General features: G+C 49.4%; 1 protein-coding gene across 2 annotated transcripts in view; it reads left to right on the top strand.

The window, feature by feature from the left end:
- Vash2 (vasohibin 2) overlaps window positions 1-17,540 on the top strand; it is a 29,715-nt gene that overhangs the window by 9,777 nt on the left and 2,398 nt on the right. Inside the window, exons 3-6 of one of the 2 annotated variants that reach the window (XM_028760054.1) lie at window positions 1,498-1,554; window positions 2,198-2,272; window positions 8,502-8,883; window positions 10,403-10,518. In XM_028760054.1, the coding sequence (XP_028615887.1) occupies window positions 1,498-1,554; window positions 2,198-2,272; window positions 8,502-8,883; window positions 10,403-10,518 (630 nt within the window). The remainder of the gene's footprint in view (window positions 1-1,497; window positions 1,555-2,197; window positions 2,273-8,501; window positions 8,884-10,402; window positions 10,519-17,540) is intronic. The other variant, XM_028760059.1, reaches the window with a different exon arrangement.

The following is a 17,540-nucleotide window of genomic DNA, read 5'->3' as shown; positions in this document are numbered from 1 at the left end:
AACTAAATTCTGCTTTAAATATACTGGAAACCCCACTGTTTGAACAACATCTTTGATAAAGTTAAAAAAAAAAAAGCACCACTTCACAATAAAAGCTCTCTCTTTTTTCTTTCACCAGTAAGAATTTTTAATATCTTATTTTAGAAATGCCCAGCAAGCCTGCACTGCTATAACCATGGCTTAGGGCAGCTTCCTGGGATCACCTCTGGCCCTCTAATCCAGCATCTGACGTGGGGCAGAAGTCATGTGCTATGGACAACACCTGGCTCTTTATCTGTGCCCTCAGCCTGGAGGGCACTTTGTTCCTCTTGGGGCAGTATGAGGTCCTGCCACCCTCAAAGCTGCTTGTATTACTGGGGACACATAGGGAGTGAGTTCTGGGCACCTGACTGGGCATGGCGCTCTAGGCAAACAGAATCATGAGTCATCCACAGCCTCCCAACACATACATTTTACAAACAGGATTTTGCTTGAGGCAGAAGAATAAAACATACAAATCAAGTTTTCTTTAAGCTTAAAAAAGAATTAAATGTTGTGTCTCAGAAAGCATGACAGGAGTGGGCCATTGGTGGACCAGGCTTGCTAGCTTCGGAGAGCTGGGCAGTCGATCAGAACAGGGCATGGATAGTGGTGTCATCTGCTTAGTGGTGTCAAGTGTCATCTAGGCATGAAATGAGTGACGTTTCCTTAAGTTCTGTGTGCTGTTGAAAAAATCTAACTGCCATTCATCCACTCTTCCATCTTTTCTTCCGTATACTGATACATTGGTGAGCCCATAATACACATACACACACACACACACACCACATACATGCAAACACACACACCACACACACCCATACACACACACACACAAACATACACATACACAAATACACACACACATGTCTAACCATACTTCTGTCCATCTGTCCATCCACCTCACCACTTACCTTTCTCCTATCACCCATCCATCCATCTGTCCTTCCAAGTGTCTGTTCATCCATTTCCTTTTCTTCCTTCCATCTTGCCATCTGTCCTTCTGTCTGTTTACTTTTTCTCTCCTTTCCGTCCATCCTCTCCCTTGTTTATCCTCCGAACTTCCCCTCATCAGTTAATTCATTTACTTGCTCTCATTTTTTTTAATAACACCTGCTAACCTGGGCTTATTGAGCTTCCCTCAGGCATTATGGGAGATCCAAAGGTGATAAAAGAAAGATCCCAGCTCCCAAGAGCTTCTTGTCTAGCGTGCGACTTAAGACATGCAGTAAAATAACTGAAGCAGAGGGTAGGCTGCTGGGAAGTGCTACGAACGTCAAAGGTGCATGCAGGCTTCAGTTTAGAAGCTGGGTTTCTAGGCTGCACGGTGAGGAGTCAGGGGCTGTTGGATCCCCACAGACACTGTCCAGGAAAGCAAGTACTTTCTTATCCCACGGGGAGATGGGAATCTGTGTGGCCATCTGCCATGTGACCAGGACTCTGGAGTTTCTGTCCCTTTCCTTTACATGCTTCACACAGATACAACCACACAGGGACCCAGTTCTTTGAAATCAGGAAAATGCGACCTCTGAGCGGGTAAGTGGCACGTGATCTGAGGACCACGTGGCTTCTTTCCTACCACTGAGCTGAGCCACCAGTGCCCTCTTCCAATCTGTCCCTGTGTCCCAGGGATCCAGGATTCTAGTCTGCAGAGGGTGGAGGTGGACCTGCTTCAGGGCCTGGCTGTGGGTGGGGCTAAGGACTAGTCCCTCTTGGCAGCTAAATTTAGTGGTCAAGACTGACTGCCAGGCCGGCTGTGGTGACACACGAGCTTTAATCCCAGCACTTGAGAGACAGGTGGATCTCTGAGTTTGAGGCCAGCTTGGTCTACATCAAAAGTTCTAGGACAGCCCCTGACTCAAAAATGAACCAGACTGACTTTCAGGACAGCAGAGGCCTGCAAACCTGTCCCTGTAAGTCCCTGCTTCCAGGCTGGGTGGTGCTCACACCACGCCCTCTGAAGTAACTGGGGGCGAGTACAGGCTTGAGGATATTAGTTGTCAGAAGCACCGATGCTTTGGGTTCTTCCTGGAAGTGAGTTGTTCCCTTTCTCGCTAGATCCCTGCATGCTGCCTAGTGTGGAGGAGGGCATGCAGACAGACTGATGGACTGACAGACAGCCAAACTGACTGCCTAACTGCCTAAGTTCTGAGATGATCTGCTGTGCTCTGTCCCACAGGTTAATGGAGACAGCGAAGGAGATGACCCGAGAATCCTTGCCTATCAAATGCCTGGAGGCAGTCATCCTGGGCATGTATCCTTTAAGCTTTGCGCTGTCCCTTTGTGATCCTCTTCTGGAGCTAGTTCTGCTCTGGTGTCCTTGGAGGAAAAATGTCAGACGCCCTCTTAGTTTGACCTGGCTGGAGCTGAACACACCCAAGGCTCCTAGACCAGCTTCATCTCACCTGTTGTCTGTGATGCTGTCAGGGACAGATGCCAGGCTAGTGACTGTAGATTCAGCAGTCACAGGAGAATTCAATTTCCGAGGGACTTTGTAGAGTGCCTGTGTGGTTTTTCTTGCATTAATCTGACACTGTCATAAGAAAGACACTTAGAGTCGAGTCAAAGCCAAGAGAGCAAATATCCAGACCCATCACTGGGGGAAATCTGAGAGCAGGTTTCAGAGAAGAGCAAGTGCTGGCAGTGTGTCATGATGGAACTCGGGGACACAGGGGTCTGGCAGTGTGTCACGATAGAACCTGGGGACACAGGTGTCTGACAGTGTGTCATGATGGAACTCGGGGACACAGGGGTCTGGCAGTGTGTCATGATGAAACCCAGGGACACAGGGGTCTGGCAGTGTATCATGATGGAACCTGGGGACACAAGGGTCTGGTCTCTAATGCTCGGTCATTTTCACTGCATTCCTGGCTCTTTGCCTGGAATTTGGTCCAGAAAAGCTGTGATGTCCCTGACTGATGGTGTGAGCAGAGCCAGCGCAGTGCTAGGTCTTCTTGTGGGGCAGTTGGCTGGGGGGAACCATAGCCATGGAAGCAGGACACAGAACAAGGTGCTGGGCTAATAGCCAGCCCCAGATAGAACAAGGTGCTGGGCTAATAGCTGGCTCCAGAATGGCATCTTTAATGCTGTGCTAAGTGGCCTTCAGAAAGCTCTGAAGCTGAAGACCTGTTCGGTCTCATCCTGGATCCTGTATGTCCAGTAGCTTTCTGAAGGACAGACAGGACATGTTGGAGGCAGCTGGGCTGGATCTGCAGAGCCCACTGTGAGTTCTTATAGAAGGGAATGGTGACACCTGGACCATGACCTTGGCAGTGGGGCTGGGTTGGACGAGATAGCTTCCAGAACTTGCCAGGAGCTTGGGTGTACAGGACTTGGAAGCCAGCCAGACGTACAAGTTGACAGGGAGTCAGCCACAAACAGAGAAGAGCTCGAAGAATCAAGGGTGACAGGACTGTGGCATGCTTTGGTGCAGACCTGCACTGGGACAGAAGCAGTAAGAGCTGGGGGGGGGGCACAGGCATCCAGGCTGCAGCACTGCATCCCCCCATTCCTGTCTTGCATGGTGATGCCACGGCCCAAGAGAAGAGCTTGAAAGGAAGGCTCCAGCTGCGGGGTATGAGTTCAGACACAGACTGGGTGGATTTAAAACATGAACTCTGGGCTGTTCGGGATAGGAATATTTGGAGTGTGGGGCTTTTGAAGGGGCAGATCTATGCCAGAAACACAAATTGGGTGATATGAGTGTTAGGGAAACAAGTTAGGAGAAGGAAAAATGGTGATCAAGGATGAACCACAAAATTCTTTTACCTGGATGGACACAAAGAACCCACGAATGAGAATGAGCCTTCTCCTTTGTTTTCTGTTGCTGTGAGCTACGCCATGACCAAAGCGAGTTAGGGAGGAAAGGGTTTATTTCTGCTAGTGCTTCCAGGTCAGAATCTATCACTGAAGGAAGTCAGGGAAGAAACCACGGGGAATGCTACTTACTGGCTCGTTCCCTGGTTCATTCTCAGCAAGCTAGCTTATATAGCCTAGACCTGCCTGCCCTAGGGATGGTGCAGCCTATAATTGCCTGGGCCCTCCACATCAATCAGTTAAAACAGTTCCTCAGAGACACAACCACAGGCCAGTCTGATGGAGGCAACTCTTCAGTTGAGGTTCCCTCATCCCAGGTAGCTCAACACTGTGTCAGCCTGACAGTAAAGAACAAGCAGGGCAGAGACGTAAGGAAACTTGAGTAGGTTGAGACCCAGGAAAGGAGACAGGGATTAGTGGAAGAGGAGCTTCAGTGTTAGATGGGACAAGGGGATGGTCTAGTCTGTCTGTTGAGACTCTTGGGCAGGTGTGGGATTTGCATGTGTCCATGCTCTTGAGTACAGATGCACACATATGTATCCATAAGCATGTATGGATACAGAGTTAACAGTTGGCTGGGCAGTGGTGGCACATGTCTTTAATCCAGCACTTGGGAGGCAGAGGCAGGCAGATTTCTGAGTTCAAGGCCAGCTTGGTCTACAGAGTGAGTTCCAGGACAGCCAGAGCTACACAGAGAAACCCTGTCTTGGAAAACCAAACCAAACCAAACCAAACCAAACCAAACCAAACCAAACCAAAACAAACCAAAACAAACCAAAACAAACCAAACCAAACCAATCCAGAATTAACAGTTTAACATCAGATGCCTTTAACACTCTCTTCCTTTGTGTGTGTGTGTGAAGTGTATACACATATATGTGTGTAAGTGTGGATGCACACATACCACAGCTTGAGGGTAGCGGTCAGAGGACAACCTTAGATGTTGGCCCTCAGCTTCTACCTCATTCGAGACAGGGTCTCTTTGTTGTCCATTGCTCTGTATAGCAAATTACCTGGCCCTCAGGCTTCCAGGGATTTTCCTACCTGCCACCCCACCTCACAGAGCTGACGGGGCTACAGATGTGATCTGCTGTCCCTGGCTTTGTGTAGGCTCTTGGTATTGAATTTGGGTTCTTTGTTTGGGCAGTAAGAGCTTTAACCTAAGATACCTCCCCAACCGTCCACCTGACTTTTTGAGACTAGGTTTCCCACTGAACCTGGAGCACCCTGGTTTGGCTAAGCTGGGAAGCTCCTCGACCCCAGAGATCCACCTGTCTCTGCCTCCTGAGTGCTAGGATCAAAGGTGTGTGCCATCACTGCCTGGCTCCACAGCGAGTTCTTTAATAACTGATACATCTCCTCAACCCCTCTTGTATCTTTATTTTTTTATTTTATTTTTTTATTTTTCGCTCTTTGAGGTTCTAGGGGCCCAATTCAGCACCTTGGTTGTGCTTGTCCAGTACTTGACCTGAGCTACACCTCTGGCCCCAGATTTTCATAGAGTTTTGTGTTTACTTTGTGTATATATTGGTGGGTATTAAAGCCAGGGCTACCCACCTGCTATTGGACAGGGAGCTTTTGTGATTCTTTGCCTCTTGCAGAGCACATAGGGGTTTGACCTGAAGCATATGACTGTCCATCTGTACCTTAGCATTTGGAAAACGACAACTTGAGTCTTTCAGAAGCCTCTCCCAGATCTTCCTCTTGCTCCTCATCAAACACATGTTAGGAAGTTTAGCAGGAAGGCAGGCTGGGGTGGGGGGGGCAATAGGAAGCTCAGGGCTCCACTCTTGAGTAGCCACAGCTGTAGGCAGAGCCTCTTTCTGGGAACCATTGGCTAGGGAGCTGCTGGCTAGCGGCCAGTGGAGGACACAAGGCCAGTGCCATCCCTGGATAGACAAGCTCCACTCAGCCACTTTGGCTGCCTGGTGAGTGTGCAGGGCATATGAGCCTGGGGTGAGTGGGCCCTGGCTATATAGGCCTGGGGTGCTTGGGCCTTGGGTGTGTGGGATCACCGTTTGTGGGTCTGGGTATGTAGTTATGGGACTGGATTATGTAGGCCTGGAGGGTGTTGGCCCCGGGGTATGTGGGTCTGGCGTAAATGAGGGTGTGGGGTGTGGATGCAGGGTATGTGAGCCTGGGGCATATGGGTCTAGGGTATGTGGGTCTAGGGTATGTAGATCTGGGTGTGTGGGTGGGTATGTGGGAGCAGGGTTATGTGGGTGTGGGGTATGTGGGACCGGATGTATGGGTCTGTGGTATGTGGGCCACCTTGTTCTTTGTACATTGTCACACATCTGAGCATCATGTCCCTTGAATTATCTAGAACATCAGGGCTTGTAGAGAATAGATTTAGATTTAGGAACCCGCTGGGCCAGGGCTCTTGATTTTATTTTATTCTTACCTATGTGACATTTCAGAGAAGAACAAGGTAGGTGACGAGCATGGAAACTTCTGCTTGTCATGTTCAACTCAGGGAAAATGGACTCTTGGCACAGACCTCCATCCAAACTTACAGCATCTCTGGGTTTGCTCTGTCAGTGTTCTGGTGTCCTGCTTCCAGTGATTCAGGTCACAGTCATGTCTCCCAGAGCTTCCCCACTGTCCTGGGAGGCAAGGTTTCCTTGACAGCTGGGAACCTGGTAGGTTTGGCTGACTTCTAGTTACCTGTCCTTCTTTTCTATCTAATAGAAGCCAGGGATAACTTTAGGTATGGTTTCAGAGGCACTGTCTTGTCTGTCTGTCTGTCCATCCATCCATTCATCCATCCACCCATCCCAGCCCTCGATTACAAACCTTGGTTCTGGGTATTGAATGAGGTAAGTGCTTTACCAACTAAACTATCTCCCAGCCTATGTCTTACATGTTGTCACCTCAGCCTCAAGTTCAGGACCCCTTCCTGGACATTCACCTTGCACACTGACTGTGCACACTTTCCCATGCTCGTCAGACACATGCATCTTAAAAGTCTTTTCTGAATTATGGCAATTGTGTATTTGGGAGGAACAGCTGCTGCGGCCAGCCTTGCGTGGCGAGTAGTGCTCTGGTGTTTGGTCAAGGTCACAGGTGCACGGGAAGAAACACACTCGATACTGGAAGTGAAGCTAAAAGCTACTATTACCACAAGCAAGCAGCCAGGCTTGGTTTGTTTAGTAACATGTTGTAAAGAGTACCATGATTACTTTGTTTCGTTCTGAGACAGTCTTACTACTACTTATTCCAGACTGGCCTTGAGCTTCCTCCAGCCTTCTAGGACTACAGGCCTGGGCCACTGTGCTTGGATATCATTTTGTCATTTTTGGTGGTACTGAGGATTGAACCTAGGGCCTCATGCTTTGCAAGGCAAGTGCTTTTCCACTCAGCTGTAGCCCCTTTCACTATATGACATAGCTTTCTAGTACATGTAAAAATCATCTGAACGTCCCCTGTCTTCGTTACTCTCTTTTGCTGTGGGAAGACACTCTGACCAAGGAAACTTCTGAGAGAAAGAGTATTTGCGGGCTCACAATTTCAGAAGGTGAGCCCTTACCCATCATGGCTGGGAGCATGACAACAGGAAGGCATGGTTCTGGAGCAGTAGCCAAGAGCTTCTATGTCTTGAGACACAACTCAAAAGGCAGGAAGATATAGATATAATATCAGGTCTTGAGGCTTAAATTTGTGATCCCAGTGCTGGAAATGTAGAGGCAAGAAGATCCCTGGGGGTCACTGGCTAACAAGCTTATCTTAATGTTCGAGCAGTTCCAGGACAAGAGACCCTGATTTGAAAAGTAAGCACAGTAGAAGAACATGGAGGTGGATCTCTGCTCTCCACACTCAAGTACACCACACCATGAGCACACACACACACGTGTACATACACCACACCTTGCTTGCACATACACACACATATATGCACAGGCACACACACATATACAGACACATCATGCATACACACACAAGTAAAAACACCCTAAGTAGCTCCAAGTGCCCTGTAGAAGCCAGACAAAGAAAAGGTGCCTGGTTATTGTTTTGTTTTGTGTTTAACTTTTTTTCTTTTCTTTTTTTTTAAAGATTTATTTTATGTATTCACCATTGCTCTCTTCAGACACACCAGAAGAGGGCATCAGATTCCATTAAAGATGGTTGTGAGCCACCATGTGGTTACTGGGACTTGAACTCAGGACCTCTGGAAGAGCAGTCAGTGCTCTTAACCGCTGAGCCATCTCTCCAGCCCTGTGTTTAACTTTTGAAGACAGCAGGTTTTCTCTCTATCCCATGTTCACTTGGTTTTGGTAATACATCAGAGAGTTGATACTCAAAGACACCTAGAAAATTCCTTGTAGAGGACTCATCTGAGAAGGTCAGATACCAAGCTGCTGGAGACAGGAGAATGGACTCACTGGCCCCAGCAACAGTATCTTATTCTGGAAGGCATGCTCTCTGAATTCTTTGGTGGTTGTTTTGTTATTGTTTTGTTGGTTTTTTTTTTTTTTTTTTGAGACAAAGTTTCTCTCTATAGCCCTGGCTGTCCTGGGACCCTATTTGTAAACCAAGTTGGCCTTGAACTCACGGTGGTCCACCTGCCTCTGCTTCCCAAGTGCTGAGATTAAAGGCATGGGCCACCATGCCCGGCACACTCTGAATCTTTTAGGCCTCGCTCTTTCCCTTGACTCCACTTGCCTCAGATATTTAACCAATGGGCAGCCTTCCATTGAGCGCTTCCCTATCAGCTTTAAAACCTATTTCTCAGGAAACTACTTCCACCATGTCGTGCTGGGGATTTACTGCAATGGTTACTATGGTTCACTGGGCATGAGCCGAAGGGCTGAGCTGATGGACAAGCCGCTGACCTTTCGGACTCTGAGTGACCTTGTCTTTGACTTTGAAGACTCCTATAAGAAATACCTGCACACGGTCAAGAAGGTCAAGATTGGGCTGTACGTCCCCCATGAGCCTCACAGTTTCCAGCCCATCGAGTGGAAGCAGCTTGTCCTCAATGTCTCCAAGATGCTGAGGGCTGACATCAGGAAGGAGCTGGAGAAGTACGCCAGGGACATGAGGATGAAGGTGAGTTCGGGATAAGCACAGGGTGTGTGGGAGCTTTCTTCTCATCCAGATTGGTTACTTGACACACAGGACAAAGTCCCTGACCTGAACATCCAGAAGGGAGGGAAGGGGGCTGCTCTGGTTCACAGTTCAAGGGTGCTCTCCATCATGGGAAGGAACAGTGGGAAGTAGGAGGAACCTGAAGCAACTGTGTCCACCGCTGGGCTCGGCTCACTTTCTTGTTTTTCATTCAGTTTGGCTTCAGCCCATGGGGTGGCGCTGCCCACATTAGCGTCTGATTCCTACCCCAGTTCACCGAGCTGAGAAACTCCCTCACAGACACGTTCAAAGAACTGTCTCCCCATGATGTCCTCAATCTCATCAAACTGAGAGTCAGGATTTGACAGTCACACTGTCTGTGGCTCGTTCTAGATGCCGGGGAGTGTTTCTCGCTTTGTGGCCACTGCAGGAACAAAACCTCTGCATCCTCGTTTGACTGGACAGTTAGTCTCCGTGTGTGAGCTGGCCTGCCCTCTTTGCCGGTGGATTTTTTTGCACCGTCAATTTCAGCCAACTGTGGATCAAGGAAAATAGGAAAAAACCTTGCAGCTGTGCTGAAAATATAAAGATTTTTTTCTTACTACTCCCTAAATAGTGTATAGTTGAACAACTACCATGCCTTAGGCATTACAGGTCATTCAAGTTGTGATTCTGTCTAGAGGAGGTTGTGTACAGATCATTGCAAATATAAGGGACTTGAATACCATGGGTTTGGGTGTCCCTTAAGGATCCTGGAACTGATTCCCACAAGGGCCCTGAGGGGCAAATGGTGCTTCACAAACCACAGCTGAAACCATCTTAGATATTGCAAAGAAAGCGGCGTCTCTCTCCTCAATTCCTTCTGTCAACTAAGATCCAAAAATGGGAGACCAGAAAGTTATATCTCCGGCTGAGACAGTCATCCTGTTTTATGGTCTCTTTCAAAGTCACACTGCACCTGTATGGCCTAAGTTGCAAGGCCTTCACCATCTGGTGTCACAATAGACAGGAGGGACATTCGCTGTTCAGAGCTGGGTAGATGGTCTCGTGATCCACTCTTCCCTCTGTCAGCTCATCTCTGTGGTGCCAGCACACCCACTTGTCCTTGACCCTCCATGGCCTGTGGAGACACTAAGAGAAAGTGACTATTCTAATTCAGGCTTGCTTATCTTCACTCTTGACCTGGGGTGGTGATCTGGAGCCCACTCTGTGACTAAATGTGGCAGGTGGGGTCAGCAGAAGGTGGAGAACTGTAGAAGAGACTTTGCCTCCCAGGGTGAGAAACATGGCAGCTCCAGGAGGGCTGAGGGGCTGGGGTTGACTCCCCTCCCTCCACAGAAAAAGGGATGACGTGCTGCTCCATCTCACTCTCCAGGAAGTAGGTCCCTTATCTTTTCCCAGTGTGTCTTGGACGGGCTGTGTTTGAGGTGTTGTTCCGTGGGAAGGTGAGTGGTGGGTGCCCTCAGGATCCGGTGTGGCTAATTCCTCCTGTCTTCTTCAGATCTTGAAACCTGCAAGTGCCCACTCTCCAACCCAAGTGAGAAGCCGGGGAAAGTCCCTGTCTCCACGAAGGAGACAAGCAAGTCCTCCAAGGAGGCTGGGCAGGCGAGACAAATCGTGAGTGTCATTTTCTCTTTTCTTGCACACACATTTGCAGGGTGTCCTGGCCTGTGGGGATAAAGCTGAGTCCTCTCTGAGGGGACTCTCTATTCGCAGGTCATGCATAGAAACAGTGCTATGGTGCAGGCCATCCTGGGTGGTGCTCTACTGAGGATGAGTTGAACATACAAATGGAGGGAGAGGCCAGGAAAGACCTAAGAACGGAACACTGGAAACAGAATTAGGAACCTTGGGTCTGGAATCAGCTTAGCTACTTAGTAACTGCCATGGCATTTTTGTGACTCTCCTGGGTCTGAGTTCAAATTTGTCTATTTCAGAGACCTGCATTCCTTTGTTCCCAGCAGGATATGGTTGCTGTCAGCCAGTAGTGTATCCAGAGATGCTTGCAGACTCTTCCTTGTCCTTGGCTAACTACCATAGGCTGGTGACGCTGCTGTAGCTCCTTAGTTCAAAATGGCTCATATAGGACATGACAGTTGAACTGTTGAGGGTCTCCAGAGTAACCAGGGATGACTAGCTAGCAAGTCCCGAGGCCACAGTCACATAAACACTAAAATGTTGCTGTTTGCTAAAATAATGACAGTGGCTTGTCACAGTGGCCCCTTGCATACTAGGAACTAGGGCAATACACATAAGTCTTGGTTGAGTTCCTCCTTAGCCACACGGTAGCCATGTGGTCAAGCAGACCCTGGTCCCAAGGGAACCAGAGTTTGCATTTGTAAGAGGCTAAGAAGGATTTCTCACCTGTCATTCAACATTGTTGAACATATCTGATTAGATCACATGGTAGTTGTGGCTTCTTAAGGGTAAACCACTTTCACAAAAGCATGTTCTGATCAACCTGTTCATCGAGTCAGCTATGAAGGGAAGGTTCTGCAGTGTTCACTTCTGGATAAGAGTTTGTTATCTTGGTCCCACGTCCTGTAGCTTGTCAGTAAGGGAGCCAGCACAACTCCCTAGACTCTAGGGAGGTGATAGGCGAGAGGGGTGCTTCTGTTTGGGGATAACAGGACAGGACAAAGTGTTTCAAAGAAGATTCTTGCTTGTCACTCCACATACCACTGCCCCCCCCCAAGGTTTAGCATGGACAACTAGAAGACACTTGCTAAAATGACAGATGTCCAGGAGTCGGGAGAGGGAGTCCAGGTTTTCTACGGCAAGAAAGGCTGAGATGTGGATGCTCCAGCATATGGCCATTTTCTTAGAGAGGCCAATGGCGTCTCACCTTCCATGTGTGGCCTCACAGTCTTGCCCTCAATGCCTGTCTCTGACCTTGACACCCATCCTCACCATGTCATCCTGTGACCTTGACACTCACCCTCACTTTGTCACCTCTGACCCTGACACCCACTGTCACTTTGTCACCTCTGACCTTGACACCCATTTTCACTTTGTCATCTCTGACCTTGAGACCCATCCTCAGCATGTCATGTCATCCTGTGACCTTGACACTCACCCTCACTTTGTCACCTCTGACCTTGACACCCATCCTCACCGAGCCCAAGCTCTCTTGACTCAGTCACCCACTCCAGCTGTGCTGCCATCTCAGAACTGTGAAGAGAGAGACCCTTCCTGGCAGGTCTGTGACACAGACCCAGCAGCAGAAGGGAGGCCTGTCTTTTGATCTATTGTCCCCTCTGTCCATGAAGGTAACAGTCATTAGTTCCTTCGAAGCTCCCATGAGCAGTAGGGTTTGAGCTGCCCACAGAAGATGCTTTTCTCCAAAGAACCTGGGCCAGTACACAGGAGCGGCACTCCTCTCAGCCAGTGATCTCTGCACAGGATGATAGCCATTGGCAGGTCAACATTTCTTAGTCAATGTTTCTGGTTGGATTCCCTGGACCCATAGGAACTCAGTGTAAGCAGAGGTGTGGGAATTTCTTAACCAGTAAAAGAAATTGAGTGACTGCAGGCAACAGGGCAGAGTGGCAGTTGGGACGCGGTCAGGAGTCTGACGGTGATGGTTTGATGTAGAGGCAGGGGAAAGTATGAGTTGAAACTGCAGGCTCTGAGGTGCTTCTCAGGCTCCCAGGAGGAATGTTCTAGAAAAGGCCAATGGTAGAGACCCGGGGCTTAAGGACAGCTTTAAAATTGAAGGCTCCTACCCAGAAGTGACAGTTCAAACAGTGGTTCATTGGTGAGAAAAGAAGAAGGCAATGAATAGCTCTGGGGAGGCCAGAGAAAGGAGAGACCAACACGGAGATGAGGCAGGGATGGCCAAGAGGGAGATTCTGGCTCTCTGTGTGCTGTTACCCTTGTCAACGGTGAGTGTTAGACAGCGCCCCCTGCTCTATGTTGTAATAAATATGTAATCTCAGTCAGGGGTTTCCACCTCACCTTTGATCATTCAGTCCCCAGATAAAAGACATTAAATATTTAATCTCAATCAGGGGTTTCCACCTCACCTTTGATCATTCAGTCCCCAGATAAAAGACATTAAATATTTAATCTCAATCAGGGGTTTCCACCTCACCTTTGATCATTCAGTTCCCAGATAAAAGACATGTAGCTTTTATATTTATAATAAGCCTTAATATAGAGCTGGGCAGATATCTCCCCTCTAAGCTATTAGTTGCTCCCTCCCTATCAGTAAGCCGAGTTATGATTTGTTCCACATGGGCTGCTCTTAGCTCCAATGGCCAGCCCATGTGGACAGTTCTTATGATTCCTTACCCCATGGTGTCTTCCTCTCTTCTTCTCCCTCCTCATAGTTCTCTCCCTTGGGATTTTCCTCCAACCCCAAGCTCTGGAACCAAAGACTCCACCTTTCTCTCTTCTGCCCAGCTATAGGTTAGCTATAGCTATAGGTTGTAGGCATCTTTATTCATCAATCAGGGATAACGGGGGGGGGGCAAGGTTAATTGTTACTTGGATCTACGTGGGGATTCTCTCATCCCTGGGGGCAACCAGGCCTTGGGGACCAGTATTTAGTATTACAATACATAGCAGAAGACCAGACCTCAACAGCCCTACTCTGGGGAACCCACTGACCCTTCTGCCCACCTGGTTCATTGGAGAACCTGGGAGTGAGGAGAAAGACTGAGGGCAGGTAGTGGCCCCTAAGCTAGGAAGGATGGTCTCCAAGAAGAGGGGGTTTATTTTTGTCACCCTCCTGCCTTCATGCCCCATGGCCCACTTCACCCCCATGATGGGAGCTTCAGGAGGACCAAGGTAAGAACTCGTGATCCAGTGGCAAAAGTATCAACTCAAAAACAGCATGGGCAGTGAGGTTTGGGGGAGGAAGAGAAGATATTGAGGACTCTGGGGGATCTTTGGAGCAGTGTGACAGGGCTAAGCCTGTGGAAGGGAGAGCTGGGGAGAGCCAGGAGGACAGCACACAGGATGAGCCCTGAGCTGAGACCCAGTGAACCAGGAATGTGGCTTGGGGAAAACCATTTCTTTGGGCCTTGGTTTCCTTACTTTGAAGAGGAGTGGAGTTAGAGTAGATTCCTTGAAGTACGTTGTAGAACGTAGTGTTTTCCCTCTGGGCTTTTTCCTTGCAGAACTGAAGAGAACTACACTGTCTTTGCCGACCAGGTGGAAATAACCGGGAGCAAGAGGTGAAGGTTCAAAAAGAAAGTGGTGAATTCAGGAAGCAAGGTTTTGGGGCAGCCAGGGTCAGAGGGATGCCACAGTGCAGGCTTAGGGGCAGGGAGGGGCTCGAGTGGCTCCAGGTAGACAAGTAACCAGAGAGGCCTTGTGCCAGGGGAAGGAAGTCATGCTGTCTGGAAAAGACAGCCGTGGTTGCAGACTGCACAAGGCCTAGGCTGAGGGCCTCACTGACTGTTGGATCCTGGTTCTTAGAGGGGCCTTGTTCTAAATCAGAATGGGGGGAAATCACTGTTCCCTGGAGCTTCTGACACAGCAGCCATGGGACAGAAATCTGAGCTTTTATTTTTGACAATCCCTCAGTTCTGCTGCTGGGTGGAGACCATAGCTTGAGGTCCCCAAAGTCCCTCAGCAGCAGACCCACCTCCACTGGGCTTTACGAACCAAGGCAAAGAGTTTACATTAACAACCAGCGTGGCAAGATGAAAGTGTTGAAGGCCAGTCAGACTTGTCCCGCCCTGGCAGGCCTCTGACTGAGATGGTCTCCAGGTAAACTTGGCTTGTCCCCATGCTCAGGCCTCACTGAAGTTGATCCGGGAGGTGTCTCTGAGTCACCCTCACAGAAGTCAGAAAGACACTGACTTCCCTTGCCCCAGACCCTAATCTCTACTACTTTGTCACGCAGCCAAGACAGTCGACCACACCAGCGCTTTCATCTGCCTCCGAGGAAGACAGCTGTTAGACAGCTACAGTTGTGAGTTCGAAGCTGCGGGTGCCAGGGCCCTTCTTATCCCCGTCCCTCCTGACACTAGAGTGTCCTGAGAGTGGAGAGAAGGACCAGGAGGAGCGGGGTCCCCAAGTGTTTCCCTCCCATCCCCTTCCTATTGCCACCCCTACCACACCCCTGCCCCCAGAGGTCTATTGCAGGGTCGGGACAGTCATAGGCCAGTATATTGTAAACATCTCAAAAAAAAAAAATGGGGTGGCTATACCCAACTCCCTAGGCCCTCAGATTCAGGCCCATATCCATAGCCTTTCTTCCTGGCTGAGCAGGTTCCCAGGAGCCCCTCATTAACTCTTTCCAGTGGGGAGTGTGGGGAAGGGCTCTATCTGTAAGTCAGGTGGCCTTGGAACAGCGTGGTCATCCGGAGCCCTGCCCTTGTGGGGCCTGAGGAAAGTGCCCTGCCCTTGTGGGGCCTCAGGAGAGTGCTGCAGAGCTCGGAAAGCCACGCTCTTCTCTGCATCAGAAGTCCGGGCCACTTTGCTCTCTCTCCGAATCTGGAGGTTAGGAGGACCCTCAAAAGGGTATCTATGGAGGCTTCTGTTTAAAGTGGACTGAGGTGGGCGAGGAGGGGACGGTCTCCCCGGTTCCTCTCATACCTTGGCTCCCGAGGGGCAGGACTAGGGAAGGAAGGTCTCGTGCAGCCATGCAGGAGAGGGAAGGACGACAAAAGACAGAAGCAAAAGAAAGACTGGGGAGCAGGGACCACAAGAGACATGAGAATTCCTCCCTCTGCAGACACATACATCTGCCATAACCACAGGCTAGACCAGCATCACAGGCTAGACCAGCACCCCTGACATATGTCAACAAAAAGGCTCTTCTCCTCTGCCCATAGCCTTCCTCAGACTGGCTTTGGTCCAGCAAACTAGTCTTGCTTTCTAAAAAGGAGAATTTTGACCATACCCTAGTGGCTTCAGACGCTGGGCTCGCTGAGCTGGTCCCCATCAGGAAAGTCTCTTGGATGCTACTGTCATGCTGTTATCTCATCTTTACCTAAGGCCAGCAAGTGTTTCTAAATCTGCTGAGTGCTCAGGGAGGAAAAGAGCTGCAGTTGGCCCGAGGCTGTCAGCTGGGCCCCATACAGAGTTCTAGGGGCATCTGTTACCACTCTGCTAGCAGCAGGAGAGAGCCGCTGCCAGCTCGCCATTCCTCTCGGTCTTAGCACTTGCCTGAATAGTCCCTTTAGGAACATCTGTGTCACTGGGTTGACACCAGAGTCAGCTGAGTGGGATGGTAAGAGTGACTTCACCAGCCTCAATTAAGATCAGGTTTCTAAAGAGGGACAGCCTTCCCTTCCCCCAGGGGCTCATCAATGCTCCCTCAGAGGGTTTTGGTCTTACTGTCATCACTACATTTATAGATGTAAGAACACACATACATGTGAGGGGCAGAGGACAACCTGTGGGTTCTTACCTTCCACCGTGTGGGTCCTACTTGGTGACAAGTGCCTTTAAGGACTGAGCCACAGTCTCTGTCCCCCAAATGTCGGAAGCACCTTCTACACCTTCTACAATATGCTTCTTTACCTCTCAACTCCACCCACCAGGGGTTCTTAGAGGGAAGTGAGGGAGGAGATTGCGGTCTGTGGGTCTGTGTTTCAATGCTCCTGTCAACTTAAACCAATTCCTTCCCAACTCTGGGGGTCAGTTCCCCATAGCTCCTTTCTCACGGTTGTCCACAGTGCCTTTTGAGTGGGGTTAGCTCAAGAGCAGGTTAGCCAGGGGAGCTTGATGTGGTAGCGAATCCATTTTTTTTTCCAGTTACTTGAGAGGTGGGAGCCAGGAAGATCATTTGTGTCCTCAAGTTCAGGACCAGTTTAGACTATATTGAGGCAATCACTAGAAAAGAGGGGCTGGAGAAACAGCTCAATTGACTGCTTGCTACAGAAGCCTGAGGTCCTGAGTTCAGATCCCTGATACTACGTAACAAGCCAGGTATGGCAGCACACATACTGTAAGCCCACTGTGTGGGGCAGGGGAGACAGGGTGATTTAAGGCTTTCTGGAAGCCAGCTTATCTCAGTCTACAAGCTGAAAGTCCAGTGAGAGACCCCATCTCAAGAAAATAAAATTAAATTAGGTGAAGTAATTAAAGAAGATAACAGGTTAGCCTCTGGCCTCCACAAGCAATGGGCACACGTGGACACACGTGGACACACGTGGACACAGACCTCCACACATATCCTCACACAAGCATCTATAGGGAAAAAAATGGCAGAGAAGACCATCTCTTCACTGGGACCAGCTTCTCCAAAGGCCAACTTTTTCTTTTTTCTTTTGTTGCTTTCACTATCCTTTTGGCTATTAACCCACAAAGGGTCCTCAGGTGTGTCCTGGAAGCCACTCTTCAAGGTTTGTAGCCAGTGGTCCTGTTTAAAGTAGCAGATCTCTAGGGCACGATTGGACCACGCCAGTATTCCCCTTAAGGCCTTGAGCTCACTGACACCACTGAGTGGTGTGCACATGTCCACTGATATCCCAACTGTGCATCACTGTGGGTGTCCCAGGAACCATGAGAAGACACACAAATGTGGTGGGGGCCAATACGTGCCACCACCCACAGGAGTCTAAGTAGGGTAGTAGCAAGTTGGTAGATTTAGTGACCACTGTGAAGTTCTTTCATAGAGAATGATTATGTATCAAGATGTCAGAATCTCCTAGTGGCTACTTGAGAGGCAGGAGGATCCC

The sequence above is a fragment of the Grammomys surdaster genome, unplaced genomic scaffold (genome assembly GCF_004785775.1).
Source record: "Grammomys surdaster isolate TR1022 unplaced genomic scaffold, NIH_TR_1.0 130, whole genome shotgun sequence".
Taxonomy (NCBI): Eukaryota; Metazoa; Chordata; class Mammalia; order Rodentia; family Muridae; genus Grammomys; species Grammomys surdaster.
The sequence above is the reverse complement of the archived record's forward strand: the minus strand, read 5'-3'. Positions and strand labels throughout refer to the sequence as shown.